The following is a 12,811-nucleotide window of genomic DNA, read 5'->3' as shown; positions in this document are numbered from 1 at the left end:
ATATCAGCAGACTAGAGTCTGCGATTTGGCAATTGCCAGCATAATTATTTGTTAATGCGCAAAGTGAAACCTGTTGGATGTTGGACCCCGCCATGGGACAGCTTAAATGATATGCGTACGACGTGATTGACTAATCTTATTGTCTGGCTGCCGGGCGGGAATGGAATTTACATTTTCTTTTGTCTTTGCCAAATTCTATAAAAGCAATAGCGCCAAAAATAAAATAAACAACAAACATTTATCGCCTTAGTTGTATAGTTGGACTATAAAACAGGTTTCCAAAAGTGATAAAGGGCCAGGCGTTGAACAATTTAATTGAATTTGATTTCGTGGAGGCGCGGCAAAACCATTAAAGTATCTGTAACTTTGATAAAAGTAACATCTTGTTATTTATCTTGTTGCCAAGCTTTTCATATTAATCTGCATAATTTTGAGTATATGTTACCATTCCAAAACACACACAAAAAATTAAAATTGGGACCAGCAGCAAAGTACGCAATCAAATTCTTCTCTAAAAAATGTATAGAAATGCTCAAAATATATTCAAATAATATTGTTACTAGTCCTATTTACAATGTTTTACCCACTGCCTCTAAGCCCAACAACATGTCAGGTATATTCCCCAACAGCAGGTAATAATAATCCTCTGCGAATATTTAAATCCAAGCCATGGGAATCCCCACTTAAAGGCTACCCAAAAATGGCAATCACTGTTCGGCCCGTTGTCCGGCCTGCTGCTGGAGGCTTTGAAACTTTTACTTTTTTTTCATGGCAGAAATGTGTTTGTTTTCTATGTTTGGCCAGATGGAACCGACCCAAGCCGAGTCGGCGGGTCGCTGCAGCTGCAGTAAACGTTACAGTTCTGTCAGCTGGTAACGGACAGACGTGCAACAGATACAGCTCTGAGTGAGAGTGAGCGGGATAGGTATAGAAGGAGGTAGCGAGGCAGGTGGAAGTCGATTCGGTTCGATTCGATGCTGTTCGGTTGGGCATGCGACGTCGTTTGGATGCTTTTGTTGCATGCGGTTGCAACATCTAAGCCTGCCACTCCCCCTGTGCCCTGATGCGACCCTCTACATACACACACTGCCTAACGCTCCCCCCTTTCCGGGGGCAGCTGGTGCAGTTGCATTAACTTTTGTATGCTTCTTGTGCCCCGCATATCGGATTCTCATGTTCGGAGTCACCATAAATTGTGGTCAACCGATGCGACGTAATTCATTGATTATAACGACAACAATAACTGCAGCCATCTCTTTCCCTTCTCGGCTGCTGGTGCTGCTGCATTTGGTGCAGTCTGATTTATGGCCAATTGTTTGGAGTGTGTTAATGCTTTCAATGGCCCGACTGCGACGGGTGCATGTTCCTATGGTCTGTACTGTGCCCCAGAGCCTGGCCAGCTGATGAGCCTCCGGACGGAGGGAAAATACCATGCAAAAATATGCAATATGTTGTGTGCGAAAGAGTCCCAAATTAGCCAATTATAATTACGGTTTATTAGGCGCCACACGTCGGGCAAAAGGCGGGGCAGTCCTCGCTCGTGTGTGGCTTCCAAGAGTTCACACAGTTGTAACACAGTTGAGCTGAAGTGGATCCACAGTTGGGAAATTGTTTGGGAATATTGCTTGAGCACACAAAGAGTCCACAAAGTGAATTAAAAGATTCTCGAAAGTAAGGAAATGAGTTAAATGTGGTAGGTAGTGCATCCTAGAGAACAAGTTAAAGGAGAAGTCTCTTCAGGATATATTACAGAATATCTAAATCACAGCCCAGCGCACAAAATTCCTCCATCATTTCAATTTACAATTCAACAAACCTCAAGCAATAGTAAAATTACAAAAATAAGAAATAAACAAAACAGTAACCGTAACAACTTGTATGGCTATTCGTAAAGGAATTAGATCAAGTTCGATGGAAACGAGCTGGTCGCCTCGAGTGGATGTCTGGCGATTCGGTTTATTGTAGATTTTTGATTTATGCGCACGGTTCTGGCGGACAATCGAGACTTAAGCAGAACTGAGCTCAAATTATATGCTAATTAGGTTCGAAAAAGCGGATCTAGAGGAATGAATAATGAGATAATTAAGAATTGAATTACATCGAAATGGAAAACCATAAATATGTGTAAACAGCTGAATCGAATTCGAATCGGAATTGAAATTGGAATCCGAATCGAATCCGAAACTGAAACTGAAAGTGCATTGTGCAACGCACTGGATCGCGTTCCATATCGCCATCGGACACCGACTCTATTTATGGCCGAGACAAAAACCGGACCGACTTCTCGTCGCCTGTCTGTCCGACCTGGTCCGACCGACTGCATCCGCAATGTTTCTAAGCGCAAAGAGGGGGAAGACCAAAGCAAAGTGAGAGCAAGCCATCTGAGGCAGCCCCTGCAGCGGCCTCTGAAGGAAGCTGTTGGCCATTTGTTGTCTTTGTCTCGGTCGCCTCAGTTAGCTGAGACCACACGCCCATGGCGCTTAAATGATTTGCTGGCAACGACGAGGAGCGGCGTGGCCAACAGGGCGTATGCCTAATGCCTGGCCATTTGCTCCGTTCGACGTCGGGCCAGCCACGATTTGTGCAACTTTTTTTTGTTGGCATTTTGACATATCAAGTGAAAAACTTAAACGGTTTCCGACAAGTGACCAGTTTTTTTTTCACTTTTATTTTTTTCGGCCAATGGCCAAGATTTTATTTGCAACCGAAAATCTCATTTAAAATGCGCATACATTTTGGGGATATTTAAATAAATCTAAAAGTTGTGATTTCCTCTGGTCCGTGGGAGTGGGAAAAATTAAAGTAACGACTGAACCAATCAACTAAAATCTCAATATTATTAAGTGCAATTATGGATGAAATATTGATGAATTATCAGTTAAGCAGTTATTATCTTTTGTGATTTGCTTAATAATTATTCCCATTGGTCCTCAGGTCTTCGTAAACTCCATTCAGTCAGTACAAATATTTGTAGCGTTGTTAATAAATTTCCAAAATAATAATTAGTTTGCAAAAAAATGCAATTTGAATGTACTTAAATACCTAGAGACCTTGTAAATATTCGCTCGGACAGTGTCATGAACTTTATATCAACAAACTAGTTGAACTTTATTTGGATTCCACCCCAATTTCAGTACAAAAACCTGACCCGTTTCCAGCCGGCGAGCATGGCTATGAAAGTCAAGGTCGGCGCACAAAAAAAAGAAAAGAAAACCCGAAAAAGTGTAAAGCGTAAAAAAGTACTTTGTGTGTGTGTGTGTAAGTGTGAGCTTCGTCAAGCGAAACAATGAGAAGAAATCTACAGGCCGCAGATAATTATAATTAGACTTGGTCTTAAGAGTGACTTAAAGCGATTGAATTTTCGGCACATCAGTACGATTGCTCAATCGTGCGGTCATTGCATTGGACATTGAACCACTTTCGGGACATGGCTAGCAGCTACTGAACAGATCTCAGCCAGAGTTAGCCCAGTGTGACCTCCCCCCAAGTGACATTCACATCTGGTGTAAAATAGAATTGGAATTAATTTATGAGCTCAAACTAGAAACTATTAGCAGACCATATATGGAGAACTAGAGTACGATATTAGTTTGCATTTACGATACATGTGTACAGGTTTACGACACATCTCGGGTCTTGCTATCAAATGAAAATACTAAAACTTTGTGGCTTTCCTTGAATTCGCTTCTGTGTGCCTGTCTAGCAGACTCTTTGCCGTGGTGTGCCATGGGTTCGCGGCGCAAGTCTTTTGATTGGCTGCGCAACATAAGCCGACATAAACAGAAATATCAACTCTTCGATGGCTTAGCCATCCTATTCAGCAAATGCCAAAATCAATGGATCTAAAAGAAACTGCAAACTGTCGAAACCCGATTATTAGCGGCTATCTCATAAACGACATATGTACGCCCCACAGCAGCAAAAGCAGTCACATTTCAGCTGAATAATTGCACTCGCTTTGTGGCTTCGGAAAATTAAAGATTTTCGCATATTTCTTGTTGATTTCGATCGTCGAACATGTGTTCGTCGAACATGTCCGAGAGGTTGAAAAGAATTTTCGCAACATTTAATTTTAGCACATAGCAGCAGCCATAGCAACAACAAGAGCAGTGGCAGTAGCAACAGCAACAAAAATTGGACTAATTGCCGACAATGTTAGCTCTGATTGACTGGACCAAGACTGCTAACCCCGTCACAGAGTGCCCGAGTGTCTGTTTGAATGATTGAATGAATGGCAACCGTCGGGGCGACAAGCACACACGAACACATCCACCGGAGTCGTAGTCGGAGTTGGCGTAGTTGGCGAGGCAGCTGGCTAATCCCTGTTATTGGGTCATGTCGCGTCTCTGGGAAAATGTGGCGACGATGTGGCTATGTGGCGCAACTACAGCCAAGTGCCAAAAACATAACACACCGCCAGACCAGACCAAGCTGCTGCTGCCGCTGCCACTGCCACTTCTGCTGCTGATGCACTTAATGGAGCTGTGGCACGTTGCTGTTCCAAGCCTGGGAGTCTGCAGCCGTGATCGAACATTGTGAAAAGTGGGCATAAAAATGCCTTTTTTGTGGCTGTGCTTGCAACATTCTCATCGGGTAACAGTGTGAATGTGTGAAGTAAGGGAGATGGAAGTCGAATGGGCTCGGGGTCTTGGTTCAACGCCTCGACATGATCAATGGGGAACCCCCACTTGGCAAAGGCCATAACAAACCTGACTCGGCTCTTCCCTCACATCTGAGTGGAAACAAAGAAGCAAACCATTAGTTGAACTTGTTCTTGCCCCAAACTAATTTTAAATATGCTAAAAAAAATCCCCGAAAATCTTCCCAAATATTGCATAATGATTATTAATCAGTTCTGAATGATTTGACAAAACAAACAAATACGCAAACGGTGTTTCAATAAACATAAAAATTCAATGGAAATTAACATTTCCACCGAAGTCCGCACGGTGCGGCATGAAGCGGTGAAAACGGAATCGGAATTGCTTTGAATAATTGCTACTTGATTGCGCAGCCGTCATAAAAATGAAGTAAAAATGTTATAAACATAAGTGCTATTAAATGAGCATAGAGCAAACGACAATTACAAGACCACAAATGTTGACTTTTTGCATGATTTCGAAACTCCAAGAAACGAAACGACTTGTCCGTCCACCTCCGCTGCTGCTGGCTGCTGCTGCTGTCAGTGTTGTGGCTGCTCGGTTTAAGGCTTCAACTGGAGCTCGACCTTGAGCCAGAATGCACAACGAGCAACAAACAAACTCGACAACCACTTGGCACCACCAACAACAACAACTACAACACATAAACTATGACCGAATCTATACACAGCTCTCACTTGCAACAATTGTCAATTCTTACACAGGCCAAGAAGCGTGACCGACGCCGTTCTAAAGCCCGTTCAGAATTAATCATACTTAAGCCATGTTTCCGTCTCATTGCAGATACTTTTTCTCCACGGTGCTGCAGTTCCAGCTGTACCGGGGCATGTGCCGCGAGGCGGGGCAGTATGTTCCCGGCGATCCCAGAAAGCCGTTGCACAAATGCGACATTTACCGCCAGCCGGCAGCTGGCAATATGCTTAAGTGAGTCTTGGGTTCAGTCTAGAAGTGAAGTTTAATAAAATGTTTAATACAATTTCTGCACAGAAAACTAATGGCCAAGGGCGCCTCCCAGCCATGGCAAGAGGTACTTCAGGAGACCCTGGGCGAGGGCCGCTTGGACGGTAGCGCCCTGCGAGAATACTTTGCTCCACTCGAGGAATGGCTGCGCCTGGAGAACCTGCGCACAAATGAATACGTTGGCTGGAACTACGATGGAGACTACTGCAAGCGAAGCATTGAAACTGCTGGTCTTCAGGTCTATGGAGGTTACTACAACGGCTCCAATCATGGATCAACGCTGAACATGCTGATCCTCCTAATCTGTTCTTATTTAAGTCTTCGTTTTAGCTATAATTGTATCTAGAAAGTTGATAGTGTTAGCCAACAGGCAAACAAAATGTTCTAGCTATACGCAACTACACAGCAACTTCCGCCTATTCAAGTCGCACCCATAGCATATACCCATAACCAAGTTGAACTTGAATCAATGCCAAAAAAAAATACATAATTCTAAAATAAAATCCAAAATAAAAGCAAAAAATAAAACGCAAATCTGACAAATTGCCAGGCCGGCGGCACCCTAAACATTGCAACGGAACGAAAAAAAAAACATTGAGAATGCACAATGCGGAGCTGATCGAATAGTAGACACCCAGTAGTCCCAGAATTCGCGATGATAATTCAATTTCAACTGAGAAAATTCTGAGATTATTCGAATTCAATAATATTTTTACTTAATTTGCTATTTTTCATTTCGCCAAAGGCTACTAATATTCCCATATGCCCTCACGTTCTATGGGTATTCCGCACACAAACCAGTACCACACTGGGCCTTCGGCTGGACATGGGATGGATTATGGCGAGTGCGGTCCATGCGGGTCATTGGAACTCCGTCGTCGCACGCACATTGCTCACTCGTTTGGTGGGTCGTCTGTTGCTGCTGCTGCCGCTGTTGTTTTACAATTTAATAAAATAAAATAAATAAACTCTCGGAGCTGCTGCAATTTTTTATAGTTTCTCTTTTGTTTCTGCTGCTGCAGCTGATGCCTCAGCCCCAGCCCCAGCCCCAGCCCAACTGACTCCAACTGGTTTTCTGCTATTGGTAAATTTGATTTAATAAATTGCAGGCAACAACTGCAACAAGCCAAGTGTAAACAAGACAATCAACACTTGTGTGGGTTGGTCGGGGAGGTTGGACAGCCGGTGGGCGATCCCCTCATTGTGTGTCATTTTTCTAAAGTTTATCTTAGAAAAAAGACACTCTAGCTAAGTGGATAGAATACAGCTGCAGTTGGACTTGAGTGGACTCCACCCAATCAACTCAAAGACAGAAATCGTTGATGGGTCTGTGATAAGTAAGAAAAGTTCTTGAGAATCTGAATGGAGCAGAAGCAGAATGCAGATACAAAAGAAAGTAAGACCAATAATCCCCAACGAATATTAATTAAGTGAAGTAAACAAGTTTATTAATTTGTTACAGTTTTAAAGAGCAGAATACGATTAAACCTTATTTACATTGTTTTACATTGTTTATTTATGCAAAAATTATACAGAACTAGTCCACTTAATTATGACTATCAATAAAATAGTTTTTTATTGTTACAAACCATCATCACAATATTCATTTTCACTCCGTTTTCGTATTTTCGTTAGCTAATGCAACTCTCCCACGTCTGTTGGCTGTAGGTTCAGGCAACTCCCCCCGTTTAGGCACAAAACAAAAGCGCAAATCAGAGCATATAATAAATGTGAAAACAACAACAGCAGCAGCAGCAGCAGCAGCAGCAGCCGGAGACAAGTTTTTGTCTCGCAATGACAGCCGCACGTTAAGGACATGATCAACATTTCAATTAGATGCAATCATCACCATTCCCTCGGATCGGGGCTGGAAGACTCGCGATCGCTTTGGGGAGTTGCGTTTCATTCACTTGCATTGGAGACTTTTCCGCCTCTGGCTGGGTGAGGGTTTGTCTCTGTCTGTGTGTGTTTGCATGTTTGTGTGGCTGTGCTGTGCTCAGATTTCACTTTCGTTTTTGTAGAATTTACTGTGCTGTGCGTACTTCCGCTCTCCGATCTCAAGTCCCCTCGCACTCGACGAGGCCTTCATTAGCCCGACGACAATTTGCAATGACAACTGTTTTTGTATTATTTGTTCGGTTTCGTTTTGGAGAAGGAACATTCGGGCGAGCAACGGCATCACTGCCAATGGGGAAACAGTTTAATGGAGAGTCGCGTTCCAAGCGTACACGCAAATCAAATCAGGCGGATCAGTTTTGTATCAGCTGTGAAGGGAAAAAGAACCTTTCCACGAGCACAACATTAACGGAAAATAGTATTATTTTGAAACATAATTTATGTGAAGTGAACTGATTTGAAACTCTGATTTCTTCGAGTGCCATCTGCCAAGTAAATTTTAAATAAAATACTTGGAGGTTAAATAATTTAAAATGAGATGCAATCATCCATAAATATAAATATATTAATATATTAGGCCTCGAAAGAAGCCGATAATAATGCAGTGTGAACTCACATAAAATTAATCTCAGTCCAAAAAAAAAGACAAATACCAAATAATAATGACTAGAAACGGATTAAAACAGCAACTATTCCTGCTGCTCGCAGTTTTGCTTCATTGTGGATCCACGCAGAATAGCAGCTTGAGGATAAATACGCATGTGAAGGAGATTGATGCAACGGCCATTGCTCTGCCATCTATCCAGGGTCCCGGCAACATTTGCATACGCGAGGAGCCGTACGTTGAGCACATACAGATTCCGGAGATGCAGCCAGTGCGGGTGCGCACCTCCGGCTGGTGCATGGAGATTCCACCGCGCTGCTCCACATATAAGACGGAAATGCGCGAAGTGATGAAGGTTCAGGTGAGTCGCTGAGTGGCTGGCCAAATATTCGGAGTGGCGCAGGTGTTCCGCTGCCGGCTCTGCCTTTGTGGGAGCCTGTTGCGTCATTCCAGCCCGTGGCAACACCTTTGCAGTGGCCACTTTTTTGCCCCATGTGGCGGAGCCTGCTCCGCAAACCTGCTTCAGTTTTGAACAACCAGGAAGCCGCTCTCTACTATATCCATAAATTGGCCCGATTCCATGCCCGACTTTGATTACTTTTGCTCATACAAACATTTCGTTTGCTTTTTATGTGTTCTGTCGCGGGAAAACTCGTTGCGCAAGCTCTTTGAAGCTGCTGCAGAATTGCCTCTCTATCTGATCGGCAGAGCGGAAGTCAAAATTGAGTGGCTCTCAGCGAAGTCTCAATTTGACTGAGATGCAGGCGACCGGTTTTGACCCGAGAGGCAACTGGTGTGTCCTTGGCTGCTAAACTTCTATGAACTATTGTGCACCTGCGGTGTATGCGTAATTCACACGATGACGTGGATGTAGAATGATTGAAGTTGAAGTTACTCTTAACTCCTCAACTACTGAAATTATTGGCACACTTTTCCACACCTAAAGCTGATCTTTACTCTTGAAAGTCGTATATTTTCTTACTACCCAAATGCAATTTTTACTAGCCATTTTGTTAACGGTCTTAGCTTCAGGAGCATAAACTTTGCATTGCATGTGGACACATGTTCCTTCTGAACAAATATCACTTAATAGTCGTAATACCCTCGGCCAGTCTGTATTTGTACTCGTATCCAACTGCGCAGTGTGGAAAAACTGAGAAAAACAACAGCGACCAAGTGTTGTCGAAGCATGGCTAGAATCCGGTTGCAGTTGCCTGATCGGAGTCACCTAATCAGGCTCAGCTGGTTTTTTCTTTATCTTTTTTTGCTCACTCGTGTTTAATCTTAAACTATTTGCCATTTTTTTTGCTCGGTTGTACACAGAAATAATTATGTCATGGTGTCAGTGATGGAAAGTGCAAATGAAAAGCGGAAAATCCAACGTTTATGGCCGGGCATGCTGGACTGGCAGGCGGACGGACCGATCAGCAGCATTAAGAGCTCCACTTGTGTGTACGGGGGCCTGACGCTCGGTGAGTTGATGCCAAAGCTGTTGACACACTTTCGATTGCATCACGAATCAGAGTTGCTTCGAAACTGCATCGCCATCGCCATCGCCATCGCCATCGCTGTGACAAGACGCAGCCAGTTTTGGCTTGGTTTATTTTTTCAGTTTCGTGTCTAATGATTTGTGCAATTCGAGATCAGGCTGTGGCTTGCCCCAAATCAATTTCATAATTATTTTAATTGGTCTCGAGCATTATGAGCCGAGAATATGGTTGCTGGGTAGACATTTTTCCTGACCTAAGGATATGCCAATGGGTAGCTCACGCCCAGCAAATGCACATTCCATCTCCCCCAACTTGGCTGAGGCAACACCGTACACGATTTTGGGCAGAAAATGTTGCTGTTAATTCGCCAATTTTGTCTAATTAATTAACATGAACATGGACGCGTAAAGAAGTGTTTGTCTGCGAGTGGAAAAACTAGTTTGATCTGTAACTTTAGCCCCAAAGTGCCGAACGATTTTCCGCAGATTTTTCAACTGGCATTATGTAAAGAGAAACTGTCATTCCGAATGATTGATGGGCATCAGGAAGAGAGCGAAGTGGGTGGTGCGTGATGGTTTCATACGGTTATTCGAGTGGCACATGTAAAAATTGCTCAACTGCTCAGATTCAATTACCAGATGCGAGGGGCATTTGAAAAGGCAACCATAATTATGCAGACACAATGAATCAGAGACAAAACTCGAATCGAATTTCACTGTTTATATTAAAATTTCCGCCTTACTCATTTATGACGGCCACACAGACACACACACACACATATGCACTCATAACGGACAAATGTACTTAAATACATATTTACATTGGTACGTACATAAAATATGTACAAATATGTACGGAGCAATCGGGCGAACAATGCGTAAGTAGGGAAATGAACTGGGACTTCGGGACTCTTGGACTTGCTCTCTGGGAATGAGTGTGAGAAGCTTGCCTGGTATTCATTCAGTTATTCACTTCAATTGGCAACCAAGGGGTATTCGAGCGTGCTTGTGGGCGGGGCAGTGGCCTTTGCTCGTGTTCGGGGTCGGGGACATCGCGTCTGGGCTGTGCCAAAGTCCACAAGCGGGAAGTGTCGCTGAAGTACTCGCCAGCGATGATGGAAAGCTCTTCCCGGGTTGATCCAATTAATGGTGTATTATTCTCAATCATCATCTCCTTCTGCACAGCGTACCGAGATCAAAGCGAAGATTTGCGTCTCCCAATGCAGAAACCAAACTCAAAGTTCACATAATTTTATGAGCAAATTTTCCCGCGTTTCCTCAATGCATACTTTTTGGCGGGACGTAAAACTAAATCCATTTTATTTTACGTTCATTTATTAGAAATTAAACAAGACGCGAACGGTTCGTTTCTGCTGCCAGGGCTACGAGGGTAACCTGTCCGACAGCCAGGCCACATGCAAGCCCATCTGCAGAGGCGGCTGTGGGCGTGGTAGCTGTGTAATGCCCGAAATCTGCAGCTGCGAGGAGGGCTACATCGGCAAGCACTGCACGCAGCGTGAGTACAAGAAAATATCTAAAATAAATCCATCCTCCATTGGGAATCTCTTTAAAGGCTGCGATCACGATCGCTGGGGTCTCGACTGCAAGAACCTCTGCCAGTGCCAGAACGGAGCGGCGTGCGACAACAAGTCGGGCATTTGCCACTGCATTGCCGGTTGGACAGGTCAATAGTAAGTGTCATCAGCACCACACCAGCAAAATTATGTAAATAATTCCCCGTGAATTTTTTCAGCTGCGAGCAAAAGTGTCCTCCCGGCACCCATGGCATTATGTGCCGCAAGGCTTGTGACTGCGATGAGAAGCCCTGCCACCATCAGACTGGAGCCTGCATCGTGCAGGAGCATCCGCTGGAGCTCAATGTGAGCCACGTCATCGTGGAGACAGTAAACTCCACGCTGGAGAAAATGGGCATCATACCACGGCCAGCCACGCCCAGTCCCCTGCCAGAAGTCATACTGATCAAGCAGTCTCCGTCGCTGAACTCTGGCCAGCACACACCCAAGATCATTTTGCATCAGTCGGGCAGTGATCTTCTCGAGAACCTGCACACGGCAGCAGCTGCTGGTGTGCCCGCGCCCGAGGTCATCCACGTGATCACCAACGGGGTGACGTCCCCACAGGAGCACTTGGCTGGATTCATCGCTGGCGAGGGGAACAGCAGCCAGAGTGCGAGCGAGCAGCAGTCGGGCCTGGTGACCACTTTGATTGTCATCATGCTGCTGCTGCTGATTGCGATAGCTGTTGGCTCTTTGTACGTCTACCGCCGCTACCATCACAAGAAGGCGATCGTCTACAATGCCAATGGGACGGTGACTACCCAACCCTCCAATCCGGAGGTGGTGCTCACCGAAGCTGTGGCCCTGGGCAAGAACTTCCACGAGCCGCTGCCCATGCCGCCAGTTGTCACGGCAAAAACGGCCCATACGAACGATGGTATGTAAGTGTCTACCTACCGAACACCACAACTGATTTTACAAGTACAAATGTTTGGAAATATCTTACAGTGCCTGGGGAATTATATGACACGCCCAGCAATAATTCGTCGACTAAGACAGCACCCTATGCCTATGCTAGGAAAGAATCTCTCTACTCCATTGTCACGCCCAAGTCGCGGAAGGGCAGTCTGGACTCGCATCTCTATGACGAGATACGCTATCATCAGCAGCAGCAGCAGCAGCATCATCTCCATCATCATCAACATCCGCCGCCGAGCCATGGTCATCCGCAGCACTTTAAGCATGCCACAACAGCTGCGGCGTACTTGCCGGCCAGCGATCATCATCACAGCCACCATCGACCGCATCATGTCAGCCACTTGATAATTCCGCCACAAAACTCCAATTTCCTGCAGGTGCCCACAGCCATCCCAGCCAAGAGGATTGCTCACCTGTAGGCAATAATCATTCTCTCATTCTCTCATCTACAATTATGCCTATGATATAATATGTACTCGACAGTATGTGCGACACTTTGAATATACATCTATGTATGGAGTATAATGTATAGAATAACCTTTATTAGCCTTCATTTAATGCGTTCCCATGGCACTCTTGATTTATTATTGTAACACACAGGAAGTCTACAAGTTATAGGACGTGCGATGATTATATTTGTGTCTCAAATAACCAGCAAAGATGGAAACACCCACAACGAGAGCAACTAATGCCACTATTGAGGATA

The 12,811-nt window shown here is 44.6% G+C and overlaps 2 protein-coding genes across 3 annotated transcripts in view; both read left to right on the top strand.

The window, feature by feature from the left end:
- The window catches only part of LOC117583882 (angiotensin-converting enzyme), a 41,027-nt gene extending 34,763 nt beyond the window's left edge, over positions 1–6,264 (top strand). The window contains exons 8-9 of the mRNA XM_034272535.1: positions 5,445–5,585; positions 5,649–6,264. Coding sequence (XP_034128426.1) covers positions 5,445–5,585; positions 5,649–5,967 — 460 coding nt within the window. The 3' untranslated portion in view covers positions 5,968–6,264. The remainder of the gene's footprint in view (positions 1–5,444; positions 5,586–5,648) is intronic.
- A 1,871-nt stretch (positions 6,265–8,135) lies between these two features.
- LOC117584535 lies at positions 8,136–12,618 on the top strand. Of its 2 annotated transcripts, none has more exons than XM_034273486.1 (5): positions 8,136–8,482; positions 10,952–11,126; positions 11,184–11,301; positions 11,364–12,064; positions 12,136–12,618. In XM_034273486.1, the coding sequence occupies exons 1-5, from the start codon at positions 8,180–8,182 to the stop codon at positions 12,522–12,524; spliced, it is 1,686 nt and encodes a 561-aa protein (XP_034129377.1). In that variant the 5' UTR covers positions 8,136–8,179; the 3' UTR covers positions 12,525–12,618. The 2 variants fall into 2 exon arrangements, with proteins under 2 accessions (XP_034129377.1, XP_034129378.1); XM_034273487.1 differs by having other exon boundaries at positions 11,364–12,068; positions 12,136–12,177.
- The last annotated feature ends 193 nt before the right edge of the window (positions 12,619–12,811 follow it).

This window comes from Drosophila guanche, unplaced genomic scaffold, assembly GCF_900245975.1.
Source record: "Drosophila guanche unplaced genomic scaffold, DGUA_6, whole genome shotgun sequence".
NCBI lineage: Eukaryota > Metazoa > Arthropoda > Insecta > Diptera > Drosophilidae > Drosophila > Drosophila guanche.
The sequence above is the reverse complement of the archived record's forward strand: the minus strand, read 5'-3'. Positions and strand labels throughout refer to the sequence as shown.